Below are 18853 nucleotides of genomic sequence, written 5' to 3'. Positions count from 1 at the left end.
TTCTTTCATAGAATATATTAAGGCACTAACTTTGTTAAAGCATATTTCATTTTCATTATGGCATGATCTAAAAGTTAATTTGAACTAATCTAAAAAAGCACAAAAATCATGCTATAAAGTTTTCAATGGAAACGTGACCAAATTTATAATTTCTACTAAAAAATTCCATTAGTTGAAATGGGGTCATATGTGAAAGAGCTCTAATTTTTTAGGATATGATTTATACTAATAAACTCTTATTTAAAAAAATTAAACATGGAACTCGTAATCAAGAAATTAAATTTGAAAAGAAGTATTCATTATATATGTAATAAATAACATTGATTATTTTATTTTATTGTGAACATAAGAAATAATGAGACAGTTGAATATATATTGTTACTATTGGGATAGTGGGAATTTACATTTGGGGTCTTGTCTGGACAACATAGATCTTGCCATCTTTGACTACACCTTCAATGTCCTGTGGAGAACCATACAGCTCTTCTATTGCATTCCCAGCTTTAGCAATGCTAGTCAGTATCGACTCGCGAAAGTTCCCATCGACCATCAATTTATCCGACGAGTAATCGATCACAACCTTTTCTTCCTCGTCCATCGGTACACTATAACATTGTAATAAAAATTGACCCAAAAAATTCTAAGATGCTGTAATTGGTTAGCAGAGCTTATAAACTTTGGAAGCAGTTATACCTGTCATATAGTCCTGCACCAGCATAACCTTCTAGATCTTCACCGTTGGAATCGGAGCGGAAGATGATGGATCTACTAATGAAAAGGCCAATAGGTTTGCTTGGGTACCCTAACACCTGCAAATTATTTTACAATGAGAAGAATTGAGTATAAGTCTGCTTTGTATATACCACCACTCAAAAACTAACTAACTTTCTAGAAGATATTTGACGGTATTTCTTACCTGAGGAGAGTTTAGATTGTTTTTCTTGCAGACGAAACTTAAAGCACGGCCAGGATAAGCACCAACTAGAGTTTCTCCTAGGCCTTTCACTAACTGTGTCAATAATATGCCAACAAGTTTAATGAAAATAATATTCACTAGAGAATCCATGAGCCAGCAAACTGATTAATCGCCATATATATAACCTCGGCATATATTTCTGATGAGTCGCCAGAAGATGGATTTGTGGTGTGGATGACAAATGCATAATCTGCATTTATTATTTCCTGAACCAGGACAGCCATGCAAAGATACTCGTGGTCTAGTTTGACCTTTCTTGTACTGAAAAATGCTCTTTCATTCCACTTTGAAGCCCAAACCTAGAGAAGCACAGGAAAACATTACAACAACCATTTAGTATATATTTACGACTACTATAGTAAAATTATGTTCTTACTTTCTTTATAGCTGTCCATGCTTGTTTCCATCTTTCCTGACTTTCATCACCAGGCCAAGGCATGCCAGCACTCTGCATCTTTAATTTCAGTTCTGTAACCTGAAATAGTTTTCCATCAATTTCATGACTTGTATAGTCTTCAAAGAAAGGTTAACAAGAGAACAAGAAGCCACTAAAATCATACTAGCTTTTCTGGGGCAGCAAGCTCTAAAACAGTCTTGCGTATCTCCCCCAATACATTGATATCTCCGCCGTATAATTTCTTTTTCAGGACTTGCAGCTTTTCTGACACTACCTGCAAAAGTAAAGCGTATGCTAAACACAAATGAAGAGAACATTCTCCAAAATGAATGGCTGAAAGATGCAACAATACTCATAGATTAATAGAATTAACTCTATTTATTTTATTTTTTGGAACTAAAGGAAAACTAGCATGACACCCTACAGCCATGGCCCCCGCTTAAACTCAAAACGCTACCAGATGGAATCGAACCCGTGACATTTTGGTCTCTAAGCCGACTCTTGCCACTGAACTACATTGGTGGGTTAGAATTAACTCTATTTATAGAACTCTTGAAGTGGTGGACTTTTTTTTTGGGAGGAATTAAAGGAAACTAGCATGACACCCTACAGTCATGGTCCCCGCCTAAACTCAAAGCGCTTTCAGATGGAATCGAACTCGTGACTTTTTGATTTCTTAAGTGACTCTTACCACTGGGCTACCTTGGTGGGGTGGAGTTAAGTTAACCAGAATCTGGAGGCTGAAACTAAGGCCCTTGTTTGATCTTGGATTATTTGGATAGAATGGCCAAAATATTCTTAGTGTTTAATATATTAAAATGTTACAAAAAGTAGAGTATGGGTATTCGTTTGATGATTTGAATGATGAGATTGAAAGAGTGATGTTCGAGAAATGGTGGAATATTTGGAAATAATCCACACCAATCAAGCTCTAAGTCTTCCTTCTAAATCCTCTGAGGGCATTTCTTTCTCTTTTCCTGATCTACAATCTAACATTAGAAATGAAGAATTCAAATATTTTTGACATGAGCTGTGAGTTTGGCAGTAGGGTTCTTCTAAAGGCCTGAACTTCAATGAGGGAAAATACTGGATCAGCTTATTACCATTCAAGAAAGGCAGCTAGTTGAACCAAACTAAGAATTTTCTCCAAAATAAAAAATAAAAAAGTTGCTTTCCCCAAGTTTGGAGAAAATGACAACACAAGAAAAATGAAGTATATCACAAGAGTATGGCCTGGGTTCATGGGATTAAAAAGACTGAGGAGGAAACCTTATTTATATTGTCAGAAAGCACTTCCTCAAAAACCCCAAAAGGTAGGGCAACAGACGTAGGAATCCCAACCCATGATGGTACTTTTCCTTTCAGATATGCAATATTTCGTGATTTAGCGCCGACCTGCAAAATCCAGTTTTTTTCCCAAAATGAATATAAAACAGTGTGTTAAATAATATGAATCAGTTAACCAACCATTTCAGGAGTGAATTCATCAGATGAAATTGCATATCTACCAAGGAACTGCTTTTTTGTTAATGTTACAGAGGGGAGAGAGCCTTCGATAGATTTGCTTGAATCTCCATTCACTAAATCATCCTCCTTTGTTTCACTACAATTAGGCACAAGAAGAGAAAATGAACTTGATCCTTAAACACATAAAGGTTTTGTTTGAGCTTAATAAACTTCCAGAAGAGCCGTTACACCAGAAAATAAAATATTTGGTAATTGCACAAAATAATGTAATTTCAACACAGCTGATGCAAGCAGAAGTACCTGTAAACAATATCAGAAGAAGTAGGTTTTAGGTGTATCAGTTTCCCCTGCTTTGCCTCGAGGTCAGCCAAAATATTGGGGTCAAAGCATGTAGCAAAGCAAACCTTTCCAAGAGAATAAAATAAGTCGGAAAAGTTGCACATGATTGCTAAGGAAAATAAGGAGAAAGGACAGAAATCTAGAAGGCAAATTACCTTGCAGTTCCTTGCCCGGACAGATACATGAGATAAAACATCTGGCATGTCAGGTGTAAGGACAGCAACTGTACCATCAGGAATCTCCTCCTCACCTTTAACTGATTTTGCCACTAGAATTGTCGGCTTGTCATAAGATTTATTCTGGACTGTAAGTAACTGATCCACGACAACAACATATCCAACAACTTCCACTGGACTAATAATTTGCCAACTGCAAGAGAAAACTAGGTTACAGTTACATAATCCCTCATAAAACTAATGAATTATATTAATCTACTAAGAAAATTTGAATAAACTTTAAACATGTAGTTCTTTCTCACATACACACTTTGTGTGTTAGTTAGTTGTTTAGGTTTATCAATAAAAAAAGGATTGATAGTCAACCTTCCTAGATGAGCAGTTTCACGTAGGACAGGGTCAAGTCGATTAATAAGTGCTGATAGGGAAGCAGCTGATCCAGATCGTATGATTTCTTCTGTGAATATGTCAATCTGCGTCAAGAAAAATAGTGAATTGTGGTAGCATAAACACTTCCTATTCTAAATGGAAATAGTAATACACATACAGCCCATTTGTCCACTCCAAGCTGTGACCCAAGGTATTCTGCTGATGGTTGCAACAGATGATGATACCACTCTGCCTTGCTTGCAAGTGCAAGCCGGGTTCGGTCCAGGACTGATTTTGCATACAGTGCCCAGTGACTATCTCCACTTTTCAACATGTTCAATGCATGATTCCATCCCTGAAGAGATGAGAAAATATCGTGGTTAAAAGATGAGAGTAAAAGCTATGCTAAAAGGATCACTCGATAAAATCTGGTATACTCCAGTAACTTCTTTGGTGTTTTTATCACCTACACATCATGAAACTACAGAATTGTGCTCAGGGAACAGAAGATAGCAACTGAGCTAAGCAGTTGTTTCAAGTTTTAAAGCCAAACTGTAACTATTTGTTTAGTTATACAGGCAACTGAAACTTGTACTCCAGAGAAAGAACATAAAAGAAAACAAGAAGATTCCTCTAACATAATGGGTGGAAATTGGAGACACTTTTTTTCTCTTCATATGCATGACTAGATGGCTGAACCTGTGACATTATTCTCTCCTTTAGTTAAATCAATGAGTCAAACAAAATAAGGTCCATGGTTGAGGATACAGGATAAGTACCACAACCCTCAGCATATTGCATCTTTGATTTAATGTATCCTAGCTTGAATTAGTATAGAGCAAGTATTTGCCTTGCAATCTCCATGGTTAAACTATACATTATTATACAAAAACCAACTGTTAAGGCAGTTGTAAAGCAAAAAGTACTATTACCTTGAAGCAGTAGATGAAATCTTCATTATCATCTGAAGAAAGTATAAGATTTTCAAGAACAAGGTTAATGAAGTACATGATTTTCTGCAAAATAAATAAACCAGATTATTAGGGGGAGGAAAGTAATATATGAATTGAGATTTGGAGATTCTGATCCACAAAAGTACCTCAGGTTGAGCATTATTTAGCTCCTCATAACCCCTTTCAGTAGCTGTCCTAACAGTAGAGTCAAGGGCAATATCCAGAAATAAAAGATCCTTTAGACGGTTGCTTGAATTAGAAAGTGATGGTCGAAGCTCTTGCCGAGCTTCCAGCAATCCCTTCATAAAGTGAGAAGGGAGAAGTCATTATGCTGTCATAACAATGAAAAGGCAGATAATAGAAAATTAAATTCCTTTACTACCTCAAGAAGAGCCTCCACATTTCTATCTTCAACATGATCTAAGATGAATCGAAGTAATTCCTGTTAAAAAAGTGTGAAATGAGCACTGATGGTAATGTGATTTTTTTCAGGCAACAGTAGGAATCAGAAATGCCACGAATGAGCAACACAGAGCAGTACCGGAAACTCAGATGGTAACCCTGATATAGGATTTATCTCTACTCCAACCATGAATCCTTGTCCCTGAACAGAAAAGAACTCGTTTCAAGATTTGAGAAGAAACAGTCATTAAACAGGTAACTCATGCAATGTTTTATTTCACCTCAGTCTTGTAGCCCATGCAATTAGAAATAGCAGATTCCAGATCTGCACCTGAATGAACAGCCTGCATAAAGATGAAGATGTGGATAGGCTCATAAATGCCACAGTGAAAGCAGATTAGAAGTCAACGGAAAATCATCAGCAAATTGTACATATGCTACATACAAGGTAATAAGAGAATAGAACAAGACCATGATCCACATATATGCGTATAACTTGGCAAAAAAATAATTACTCTTTTTGATGAAGACATTCTTCCTAGTGTGACCATAGCAATGCTATTATAATACCATATAGAGCGCTCCAGGAATAATTAGTAATTGGTGAAGATATGTATACAAACCAACCTTCAGAGTTCTCATATAATGACCTAGATCCTGCAAAAGACCATCTTTTTGTTCTCCTCGGAAATTTGGTTCAGAATGGATAGCACGGTCATAACTTAGGAGCCGTTCTTTAGTTATTCCATTCTCATTAAGTGTTTTCCAGTAGACACTGATGTCGAAGTCACTTTTGATGTAATCTATTAGTGCCTGCAAGAAGATTCAATGTAAAAAAAATAGCTATCTTTCAAGCAAATAAATTTGTATTATCCGATGCCAACTTACTTGACAGATCACGACATCATCAGGGCTAGTGTTGTTATGCAGCTTTTGGTGCCACTCCTCCATGATTCCACCCTTGCAATCATTTTTTCTCTACAACAAGATTGATTAATCATTAATTAATCTTTAATGCATATGATTAAAAGACCCAAAAAACTAATTCTTGAATGATTTTGTTTATAGATACAGAAGAAATTTTAGTAGCCCTTGATTACAAATAAAATTGCTGTAAGTCAACAAGTTTAACAAATCCTAGTGATACAAAAATGTTTTACATTCATGGGAACCCATTGTAACATTTATTGTGTTGTGTACTCAAAACAGTGCTAGTCTAGCATGTAAAATTTCCTGTATTTGTGTGTCTTGAGAAGAATGAGTAACTGTAACAAAATATCAAAGAGAGATATTTACTTGGATAACTAAGATCTCATCACGGATTCGTTGTCCTACGTCTCCTTCGCCTCCACGGCCAACACTAGACATGATCATCCTCACAAGTTCTCGACATTGTGGATGAGTTTTGTAGGCGTTCTGGAGCAGATCTGTTAATCTATCTTGTGCTTTACTTATTTCACTGCATCACACAAGACAAATGCGCACATGTAAAAACTGAACATAGGGTGAGGTTGAAGATTTAACTCTTCAGCACAGCCTTTTCCCTATTACTAAACTGTCTGCACCTTCCAGAGAGTTGGATCTTTATGGCACTCTTAAGAATATTAAAATGTAAAAGATGTGAGTAATACCGTGGCTTTACGTTGTAGTTTTTATTCCATATGAGCTGCCTGGTTGCCATAAACCTCATCCATACAAGAAGTCCAGCAAAACCAAGTTCACCGCTACCTTTGGCTTCATCTATCAAGTCTGCAGCAATATTGAATCTGCAAAGAGGGGAAGGACTTGAAGCTCTCTAGATAGAAAATGACCATGACCATTATGCTCTTATCTCAATAGTGTTAAGTGGAATGCAAAGAAAAAACCAGAAAATATATTGGAGCTTAAAATCCATAAGCTACACTATTCTTGCAGTTCAATTATTGCCCAAGCAGAAGCACCAAAGTTAAGTTAAGGTATGAAAAGAAAATTAAGACCAATTATACAAGATAATATTAATCACCTCTATCCATGATGACACTACATTCATCTATCTCCTATACAAGCTATATGGTGTCAACTAATGAATTTTCTAAGAAACTATACTGTGAATGGTCTACAATGGAACTTGTAGAAATACAAACCTCATACTTAAGGACATCAGTTTGCTGTTTCCATAAAAATAGAACTTAAGTTAAATTAGATGGAGAGAAAACAAAGAATAAAAGAGAATAATGTCAACCTGTGCATGAAGGACTTTTGTGCCTCACTTTCCAAATCAGCTATTTTATTCAACAAAGACGTTGCAGTACCTTGACCATCACCGACAGCCACCTTTATTTGAAAAATGGACAGTTAAAAACTGATCAAACGTGAAGGGGAAATAAAGAGAACGAATGAAACCAAGAGATACTAAAAGCACGAGTTCTTGGGAGATCAGACAACAACCTTCTTCACCACCATAGAACCTGTACTAAATTCTGCATAGAAATCTGAACCATTATTCTTTATCCATTTTTCACCAGACAACAGCACAAACGGCATTCCAACAAACTGTTCATCTTCAAATTCTATTTCCAGGGATTGGACCTGAAAATTTGAACCAAAAACAACGGGACTGCCAGTTAGCACATTTTAGAAGAACACTTGAAGAAGATAAATAATTTCCAGGTTAATATTATGATATCTAGAGTAAGTCCAACTCCTCTAACAACCTTGTAAGGTAAATCGCCTGAACTACTTTTGAATTGTGTTTCAATGGCATTTCCATGAGTACTTGAGCCGAGGGGCACAGCTGTTGGAGGTGGTGCCTGCAAAATGTCCATAGCATTTTCTGATAAAGGAAGTAGCGTTTTTCAATGGCATTTTGATTTCTCAATTATTTTCCTCATGGAATTTTGGGGAAGAACTATATTAGTCAACGTGAATAAAGTATGATAATTTGTTATTACCACCCATTCTCCTGCTTTATGGGATAGAGCCCAGTGAAGGATGAGGGGATCCTCTAGATCTGTAGCTAAATGAACCTTTAATTTTCCATTAGCCTTATTGACAAGTACCTGCAGAAATTAGATGTCATAAGAGTTACAATCAACAATTAGGTCTCATGAAAGAACATCAATATCATGCCATGAACTTACTAGCAATTTCTTATCAGCAATCTTGTAAACTTTCTTGTGCAAAAGAGTATCTCCAGCTTGCTCCACCTTCAGCTTACCATATTGTTCAAATGGAGATAAAGCTGGCAGTTCTCTGGTGGTCATCTCCTCTGGGGATCCCGCAAGCTTCTTAGAGAGAAGCTGCACTGGATCCCTCTTCTTGCGTTGAATCCTTCCTGGAGAAAAATTACTCTTTCTTTCAGGTTGCTTTACAACTTTAGTTTTTATCTCTCCCTTGACAAATTTTTTTCGCAATTCATCAAGCGAACTCCCCTCATCTAGGGCAACTTGTAGTTCCCTTCTTGCCTGTTCAAACTCTTTCTGTTCACACACATAAAAAAACTACTTTAGTCAAAATTGTCATTGCAAAATAAAGGTGCATCATGCAAAAGAGCAAGTAACCCAGAAATTAAAAAATGAGGTATCAATAGACAACCAACCAGATTCATCAAAACCTGGATATACATAAAATGGTAGAAAAGGTTTGGAATTACAAGTTGCTGATCATCAGAATAGGATGGTTTTCCTGCTTTCTCCCACCGTAAATAAGCTTGACTTTGGATGAGATCATCTGGTATTTGGCTCTTTGTTTCAGAACGAACGCGTTCCTGACTAGTACTTTTGCCATTTTTGTTAGTCAGCCTTGTTCGGAGATCCTGTATGCTAGTTCCCTTGCTTACTTCATCCAATAGCTCTGCTCGAGCTGCTTCATATTCTTCCTAACAATACAACTGAATATAAGAAGATGGTAGAATAATGGCACACAAACACACAATGCAATGATCCACTTGCAGGCATTAGCATCGAGCACATGAAAACAATGAATTATAAAGGGTTATTATTATGGAATTAGATTCTCAATCCCTCTTCATCAATAAAATTATGTGGATAATCAAGCCACGCCCAACATAGAGAAAATTAACTATAACATCTGCCATTATTTTCCCACTCTTCATAATATAAGCATCAAATGTTTTTCTTTACATGCAATTCAAGACTTTGTAAACAACCAATTACCAAGGATCCAGATAGAGATCAGACTTGCTTTTCATGTTGTAATATCTAGACAGAGAGAGAAATATACATCAATATCCTAAATAGAAACAAAAATATTGGGTCCACCTGGAAACAGCATCAGGAAAGAACTTATGGCAAAACTAGTTATTTAGACGTATGCATAGAACTTCATGTTAAATCCAAAACAAAATATGTTTATACTATGTTCCGACACATTATAGAAGATCTCATTAAAAGTATATTGTGAGGAGTTGAGAACAAGATTTGCCCTTTCCGAATCTAACAGATATATAAGGAAAATGCAGATTAAGGAAAATGCAGATTACTGGTGAATATTCCAAATCCATTTCTAATTCTAATCACTTGCCTTCTCTTGCTTAGCAGTGTAACTCTGTTTACCCTTCCTCTCCCACCTAAGGTAAGCTTGAATCTGTACAAGATCCTCAGGAACTGATAACTTTGGTACAGGCTTATCCCTTGCAGGCAACTTCACAATAAAGTTTTCACCACGATTTTTGAACCTATGGACAAGAATAATTGAGTAAATAAAAGAATATGGGTTGATGATACTGAATAACATAATTAATTTGCAAGGAGAGCGACCATTTGTTTTGTTCTTCATCAAATATAAGAAATTCCAGAGCTTGTAGAGCTGGATCATCAATCTCTATCTTCAAGATGGAATGAGGGCCAGACTACAAGCCAATGAATAGAAAATAAACAAAAAAAAAAAAAATTTAAAAAAGGGTTCGGAAACACCCAATATAAAGGAGTTATGAACAGATCATAGAAATTCCAATTTTGGAAAATGGAATTCCATGATCTCGATTAATTATTATCAGCTTACTTTCAGAAAGGGGGTTCTTAAAGCTCTATCCTTGTATACTTGAGTTCCTTCAGGGCGACGAGCAGGAAGTACCCATTTCCTGCATATGACCACTCACAGAGGAAATTACATAAATGAAAAATTATTGAACTTGATAGTCATAAATGTAAACTATCTGCTAAGTAACTCACTCTTTCATTTTGGGTACACCGCCCCAGTGAAGAAGTAAGGAGTTATTACTATTAGTAACTTGGATTTCCACTTGTGATATAGCGCCTTGAGCAGCAGAACTAACACTTATCTGCTCAAAACAGAGACAAAACATAATATGTCATATTGTGGATGAAATGCTTACTTATATGAAGCTTCAGGATAAAGGAAACTTATTACATCCACTAAAAAGACCAAGAATAGGTACCTTTAGTTCAGAATTTCCCTCAAGCTTGAACCCATCAATAAGCTGCCATAAGCCAATAATGGAAAAAAAATTATATATATATATATATATGACATGAATGTAACAAAATTCCAATTCACATAGAGAGGCACCGTTAGGCAATGTAAACAAGTTAGGCACTTAATGGTGAATGTGACCTTCGAGCAGGGTACAAATATCTCCTGAGAGTCTATATATGAATGCAAGAAACAGTGGATTTAACCATATTTCTAGCTGAAAATAGACGGTGAAATTGCTAAAAGAAAGCAAGGGTAGAGATGATATAACCATGTGGCTCTTACTGTACTGTTAACCTTGATAACAGCTAAAAGGTAGCATTATGCTTTTTTTTTTTTAGAACGGGTAGCCTTATGCTTTTAAGGAACACACACAGAGATATCCCATGTTTTAGCCAGAAATTGAAAATAACACCTGAGCTAAGTCCATCGTATAATCATTTTAAGACTCTTTCATGTTTTCTTTTTCAAACAAAAGAGGCGCTTGCATGTCTTCAACGCATTCTTAAATCCAAAATCATTTGAACAAGAGACAAAAAAAAACAATTAAGATGTCATCCTTTCTCAACCATAAAAGGTGTGTAAGAATAGTTGCAAAGTTCTTTCCTTTGTGCATTCAGTTGTATTCACCCATAACACTCAAAAAGAAATTTTAAAGGTCATAGTCTATAATGAACTAAATTTAGTCTTTATTATGTAACGAGGAGAACTTGTTTTAAGAGGACAAATATTGGCTCTTTTATGTTACTCCAATGAAGTTCCTGGTGAGGGATGAATTATGAAATGCCAAGAATAGTTATAGTGAATTGATAAGAGAATTGAAAAAAATGCAACACACTGTATTAGTGTCTATGTGCCTTGAAGAGATAATAAGGGAGAGTACAAGTTTGCAGGAGACAATTAAAACACTAGCAAGTGGTAAAGAAAACTGTATGATCCTATAAGTTCCAATAGTTATCATCAATATAAACAATTATTTACAAAACTAGAGGAGTTAGACAATTCTCAATATTTTTATCATCAAAATATATTAATTTTACTGTGAGTAACAAACTGACAATTTTCCTGTAAAATTGTATTTTGAAAATTCTTATCTTGTTATTACCAATAGTGTTTTCATACAACCTTTTTTTAGCTTGTATATGAGATTATATGGAAAATAGATTTGATTACATAGAAATGGTGATGAAGCACTGTCACTACCTAACTATATATGTTTCAACATCCTTAGAACATCCTAATTTATCCTTTACAATTTGTTTTATTATATTTCCTACATAATTTTGTGAAAACTATTTACAACACCTGGGCATGATTCATATTTTTCTTCATTCATTTTTAGTATAGTTTTATATATATTTTACTTCAAAGAACGTTGTATATTATTGTATGCAAGTTACTTAAGAGTATAAAGAATAATAATATCTTAATAAGTACAAATAGTATGTCTAATACAAAGAATAATATTTTAAAATACAAGATATCGTTTACTTCCTTGAATTATTTTAACTAATTGAAATTAGTTATGAATATAATGAACTATTCAAATAATGTGTTCTCTAAAAGATCTGAAACAAGGTTTGGGAGATCACTAAGATCTCACAAAACTCTGAAACCAAGAGATATCATTTTAGCAATTTTAAGGTAAGTATTAAAAGATTCTGATGAAATAACCCATAAGCATATCTTTGAACTTGTCAATGACTTTAATATATACCCATAAACACATATCAGTTTGATACTGCTCCCAAACTTGAAGAAACCATTAGAATTTATCAGTTAGTGATTAAAGGAATTACATGAATATCATTAACCAACCTCCTTCTCATCTTTTCTAAAGAGATGGAACATTTCAGGTTGGGCGGTTTCTTCTAATATATGACTACGATGAAGATAAAGCAATAGAAGATGCAGAATTATAGTAAGGCTAGCTTGAATACAATCAGGTGAGTACTAATTAAGTTAACTGATCAGAACAGTGATATAATCAGACAAACACAATACAAATTAGCAAAAACAATTCAAGTATCTTAGTAGTTTCGGTGAAGAATGATTGATTACCTCGGAAGCAGGACCAGTGGCCAAAGCAGCCTTGGAAGCTGAACGACGAGTTTCCATAAGTTGTTTCCTTCTTCGAGCATGAAGTCCTCTACCGCGAAACTCGGTACTTAAATGCGAATTTCTTATATGTGAAGTCGCTTGAGGTTTGAATAAAGTATTTCTACTAGAAATGCAAGGAGCATTTGTCTTACTTTGATGCTCGAAAACTGTTGAAGGAAGCAATCTTTGATGAAGCAAGCAATGGCTTATAGAATGACTCATGTTTCTCAACCAACGATTGGAATCTGAATCAAAATTCAGAAGAAAAGTATCTTAATAAGACGATTCAAAAGCACACGCCAAGAAGTAATTCATTCAGATATCTATAATCTATATACCATGAGAATCTTGTCGTAGATCGTAGGATTGTAAGAGTGAGGAGAATTCAATCGATATTGAGAAAGAGAAGATGCAGTGAGAAGGAGGTTGAAGATTGGAGTGTGAAACGCAAACGACGAACACAATCGGATGCGGAACGAGGGAATATCGCTTTTATCGTCATGACCGCCACCGCCAGGACACGTCCAATTTAGATCGCAAGAAGCCCGATGTCTTATCACGTGAGAGATGCGTGGGGCCCGTGAGTATCGTTTAAAGCCTTACACTTCAATAGACAATAATGCCATTGCTATTGCCAATTATTTACAAATATATATATATATATAAATATCTATTGCTTTTATATTTTAAATAACAAGTAATTCGCTAGTTTTTTAATTAATATATATATTTAAAATTTCTTTTATATAAAATTCTAGTCAAGTCATTTTATCTTCTTGATATTATATTGGGTTTGAATTGGCATTATGTTTAGTTATATTAGAGATCAGATTTGTCATCTCGAATTTTTATAATTCAAATAATATTCTTAATCTTTGGTGGGTCGTTTGCTGTTTATACATGTTGATTATTCTGATTTTTTTTTTTTTTTGAATTTGTGTTCATCCTCTTCTTAACAACAAAGGATGAAATTGTCAAATCTGGAGTTATTTCTTATTTGTTAAATAATTAGTTATTTCAACTGATTTTCCATTTTGAGGATCTCTTACAGGAATTCTTTTTTTTTTTTTTATGTATTTCTCATTATTTTGACTATATATGTGAATTGTCAGTTATCACTTGAAACTTAAGATTAATTTTTACTGTCATCCAGAATATTTGATAAAAAAATTTCTGTTTTTGAAAAATACTCTAAGAAAAATGTAAGATTGTTGAATATTTTTATTATAATTTTAATTTTTGCAACTTTAATATATTATTTTATGTCTAGATTATTATTTAACCGTTTTATTGTTTAGACATTATTTTGTATTATTTATAAATTAATTTTGTAGATTAATTTTTTTTAAATTAACAAGAATTAATTCCTTACAAAAATATAAAATATTAAAATATTAAAAAAAATCAATACATTCTGAGTCACTCTACACACTGGAACATTTCAGATGCTTCTATTTTATTTTTTGTTTATATATAAAATAAACCAGAAAAATGGCTAGTTGGAATTGACTACTTAAAATAATAATTTAATTTAAAACTAGGGACTGGTTTGATTCCGTTTATAAGTATATACGCAATTTATTAACTACAATTTATTTGTTAAGCGATCAAACATATTTAAATCGCTAACATTGAGTGAGTTTGATAATTTTAATCGTTTCAGTTTATAACTAAGTCCCATTAAATTGAAATAGGAATTAATTTCTAAAAGTATACTATTTTTTATAATTAATAAATAAATATATATATATATAAATATGCCCACTGATATTTTTCAAGTCAAAACAGCTAAAGTGGCCATACATTGATTTGTGGTGGTTCATTAATTGTTGGTGGGGCATTTATTATTTGGCCGTGTTATGATAATTGTTTTTCTTTTTTCGTACATTTTTTTTTAATTATTTATGATATTCCAGTTAAAAAGTATTCTAAACAAATAATTTTAAAAAACAAAACTCAAATTTTGAATTATGTTATAAAGGTTGATTTATCATAATTTTAATTATTTGAACAAATATTTTCTTAGTTTTTTTTAAATTAAGGTAATATTTTTATTTTCTTTTTAACTAATTTATTATATTTGTAAAAAATTATAACAATTCTCTCTTTCTCCAATTCCTATTCTCTTATATCATATTTTTTTATAAGGCATTTAAACGTTTAAAATGTGTAAATTAAAAAAAAAATACATCCAATTTAAAACACATAAAGTTTTATGAAAATTTAATATCAAATCTATCTCTATTCTAACTATTTTAGATTTATCTTTAAATTACATTTTTTTTAATCACTCAAATCACTCTTAACAAAGTAGAATACATCAATCTTAAAAAAATATATTTAAAATGTTTGTAAATATTATTTTATTTACTTAAGTGTGACATGTTAATTAAAAAAATAAACCAATATGTTATAATAAAAGTAAATAAACTCATGTTCCATTTAGAAATAGTTTCATCCTATTATTAGAAAGTAATAATTCAGCCCTAATTAAATAAAAATTCAAAAATAGTAATTTAGTCATTTAAAAACAGAATAAGCATTACTTTCAAGACTTTTTATCTTTAGCACTTTAAAAATATTCTTATATTCAAAACTATTTTATCATCTAAAAAAAAATCATTCATTTTAAGTAAACTCCTTAATTTAATTAAGCTTAGGAATCAAATTTATTTATAACTCTTATTTTATATTTTAATTATTTTCAAACTTTTTTTAGTTTAAGTTTTTTATTTTCAGTTTGTTAATTTTTTGAAGACTTAGATTTTCCTTTTTTTTTATTTCAAATTTAATTATTTATTAACTTCAAATTTATTTTTTCATAAATGGCTTCCTAGACAAGACAACTTCGAAGTTTAAGGCTCTGCTTTTGAAACTTTATTAGTTTCATTTTCTAAAGTTATTTTAATTGTTTTAGTTTTATAAGAATTATTTAATTTCTTATAAGAAAATTACTCTTAAAATTTTGAATGATTTTGTATATTAATTTTTAAAATATTCTTTAATGTTAATTTTAATACACTTGACATTTAGTTTTATATTTTAAAATTTAATTATTATTATTTAATTATAAATATTTTATGAATAAATATGAAAATATTTTAGGATAGTGCTAAATTTGACCTAAAAAAATAAGTTTAACAAAAATGTTAAATTTGACATTTATTCTATTTAAAAATAAATATTTATTTGCATGTCAATCACTAACTCATTAAAATATTATTAAAAATTAAAATTGAATTTTGAGTTCTCTGACGCTTTCTTTTTGAACAAGAATAAAGTATGATTCTTATTCTTACTTTATTTAATATAAGTTATTTTTTAATTTTTATCAAAATTAATTTTTGTAGATTATTATGATTTTGACAGACAATCAATATAAATGGATGTTTCTAAAATAATGCAAAGTTGTTTTTCTTTCAAAATATGATTTGAATAATTAAATGCGATTAAAAATGGAATGTATATTAATTGTCTAAGTGAGGCTAATAGGTGTAAATTTTTGTTTTGGTATGAATCAATTTGAAAAAACTTTTAAATTTGCATTTGAGTTTATTTAAGAAAATATTTATAAATTTATTTTAAATTTTCTTTGTTAATTAAGTATCTGAATCAATTAAATTGAAATGATATATTATTTAAAAATATAATTTAATTAGATATAAATCCATGAATTTTTAAAGTACAAACTCAAATATAAATAAAAAAAATATTTGAATGATAAATTTTTTTAAAATGAATCATTTAAAAACAAATATTTATATAAAATTAGCATAGAGTTCATTAAATTTATATTTTTATATAATCATCAAATATTTTTAAAATAAATTGAAACTTTATAGACACATACATACATATTATAACAAAAATAAAAATGACAAATAATTATATTTTTATTTTTAAATAGGTTCAATGCATGTGTCCTTTCCTTTTTAAAAGAAAGAAAGAAAATCCTACTTACTGAATTGTTTCCACTTCAATAGCAACCATAGATGGATCCAATATTCTTTTCCTATTATCTTTTGTTTAAAATTATTTATTTTATTTATGTATTTGAGCAAGAAGTTTAGATCTACCTCTATTTTCTTTTTTCTTTTTATAAATTAGCCTTTAATATATATTTATATAATTAACATTTTTGAATAAATGTTTATAGATGTATTTTTTTTTAATCTTCCATTTCCGTTTTTATTAAGACATACTAATAGGTTGGCGTGGATTTTAAATTATTTGTGAATTAGTTAAAAAATTATGATGGTGGGTGATTTTGAGAAAGTAATTTTTAAAAAAAAAATTAAAAAATGTTAATATATAATGATAAAATAAAATAAAATAAAATAAAAATAGAGGATAATATTTTAATATTTTGTAAATAAATTAAGTGAAGAAAAAGTAAAATTTTATTTTTAAAATGAAATGTATAATTAAATTAGTTTATTCTAAGTATGTGTGAACATAAAATAAATAAATTAAGCTTTTGGCTAACACTTGCGGATAATGGAAGCAATCCCACCATTACTTGTCTAAGTTTTATTCGAGCCAATGATATTCGTGAATTACAGCATTGAGATGCATGATCTTGATTCATTCTCCATTTTTCATAGAAACCATCAAAAATAAAAATAAGCTAGACCCTCAATCACCTTGGACTAATATCTTATATTTTTTAATTTTATGTTCTTGAAAGAAAAAATACTGTTTAAAACTTAACGACTAAAATATTATATTAGAGGTAAGAAAAATAAAATACTTACAAAATATAGTCCGGCAAAAAAAATAAACACGAATAAAAACTTATTTATTGCAAAGTTATTCAAATATAACAATAAATCTTCGTCTGAAATTGTGTAGTAAATGTGTATCAAAACTATAATAATCAGATTTTATAAGGTGAAGAATGAGTTCGTCAGTACATCAAATGTCTAATCATCTATCGAGTTGTAACAATTAGAGAGAATTTATTAGATGTAAAAGTGTTTTCGCGAACAGTCTAGATTCATTGTGGAGGATTAGTTTTTAATAAGTTTTTTGGGACGACACCTGGTTGTTGAGTTGTGAAACCTATACTTATAATAAACTCTACATAAGTTAATTAGAGTTTATTAAGTTTGAGTTTGGACTTCGTCCTAACCAAGAGAGTGATTTAGGTTTTATTATATCAATAATTACCTTATAAATATGTTATTGTTAAGGATTTTACATGGTATACCGTAATTCTAAAGAGATAAACAGCGTGAGGAAACATTCTATTCATTTTTCTTCATAGTGAAATTAGGTGACGACTGAAGTGGACGTAGTTCATTTTGAGTGAATCACTATAAATATGTGTCTTCTTGTGTTATTATTTTTTATTTTTTTTTTGTAGATCGTTTAAGCATGTCAAATTTGGAGAATTCAAATCCTAATAACTAGTATCAAAGTAGTTATGATAGATCAGAGCATTTAAAACGATGGCATGCGAGAACAGTATAGGACATGAAATTGAAAGATTCAATGAAATCGATTATGCATTTTGGAGGATGCATATTAAAGATTATCTTTACAAAAATAAGCTTCATGTTCTTTTAAGTGAGAAACTAGAGAAGATGAATGGAGTTGAATGGAAACTTCTTGATAGACAGGTTTTGGGAGTTGTCCGATTGACGTTAGTCAAGACTGTTGCTCACAACGTAGCAACGAAGAAAATCATTACGAGTCTGATGAAAGCTGCATGAGAAAAATCTGTTAACAATAATGTATATTTAATGAAAAGACTCTTCAATTTAAGAATGGTTGATGGTACTTCTATCACTACTCATTTGAACGAATTTAATACAATTGTGAATCAATTGCTATCCGTTGAGATTGATTTTAGGGACGAAGTTAGTGCTCTGATTTTGTTAGCATCCCTACCAAATAACTGAGAACTTATAAGAGAAAAAAAATAATAACTCTATTGGAAATTATAAATTGAAATTTATTGAAGTTATTGATCGTATTTGCTTAAAAGGTTCGTAAAATTGATTCTGATTAAACGTTCAAATATTCTGCCCTAAATGTTGAAAACAAGGGCAGTGATAATGATAGAAATTTCAACCGAGATAAGAGTGTAAGAGTATATTTATGTCAAAAAATATGAGGAGTTAGTCTAAATTTGGGCAAATGTTTAATTACTGGAATTGCGGTAAGTAGGTCACTTGAAGAGGACTACAAAGCTCCAAAGAAGAACGATGATGATAAAAATGATGTAACCAACGCAATT

General features: G+C 31.5%; 1 protein-coding gene across 2 annotated transcripts; it reads right to left on the bottom strand.

Annotated features, from left to right (window-relative positions):
* Window positions 1-287: 287 nt before the first annotated feature.
* Window positions 288-13128, bottom strand: LOC124922114 (alpha-glucan water dikinase, chloroplastic). Of its 2 annotated transcripts, XM_047462839.1 has the most exons (34): window positions 12951-13128; window positions 12574-12857; window positions 10478-10519; window positions 10251-10360; window positions 10081-10159; window positions 9837-9928; window positions 9601-9754; window positions 8711-8935; window positions 8199-8537; window positions 8010-8117; window positions 7773-7868; window positions 7507-7647; window positions 7301-7392; window positions 6711-6845; window positions 6376-6538; window positions 5968-6057; window positions 5707-5892; window positions 5361-5423; window positions 5219-5281; window positions 5060-5119; window positions 4824-4976; window positions 4657-4740; window positions 3903-4079; window positions 3722-3828; window positions 3335-3548; window positions 3141-3244; window positions 2841-2976; window positions 2643-2768; window positions 1537-1647; window positions 1353-1451; window positions 1102-1275; window positions 917-1009; window positions 694-809; window positions 288-605 (listed from the first exon to the last, which is right to left on the bottom strand). In XM_047462839.1, exons 2-34 carry the CDS (start codon window positions 12832-12834, stop codon window positions 401-403), a joined length of 4398 nt encoding a protein of 1465 aa, XP_047318795.1. In that variant the 5' UTR covers window positions 12835-12857; window positions 12951-13128; the 3' UTR covers window positions 288-400. The 2 variants fall into 2 exon arrangements, with proteins under 2 accessions (XP_047318795.1, XP_047318796.1); XM_047462840.1 differs by lacking the exon at window positions 12951-13128 and having other exon boundaries at window positions 12574-12933.
* Window positions 13129-18853: the final 5725 nt, after the last annotated feature.

The sequence above is a fragment of the Impatiens glandulifera genome, chromosome 1, assembly GCF_907164915.1.
Source record: "Impatiens glandulifera chromosome 1, dImpGla2.1, whole genome shotgun sequence".
NCBI lineage: Eukaryota > Viridiplantae > Streptophyta > Magnoliopsida > Ericales > Balsaminaceae > Impatiens > Impatiens glandulifera.
The sequence above is the reverse complement of the archived record's forward strand: the minus strand, read 5'-3'. Positions and strand labels throughout refer to the sequence as shown.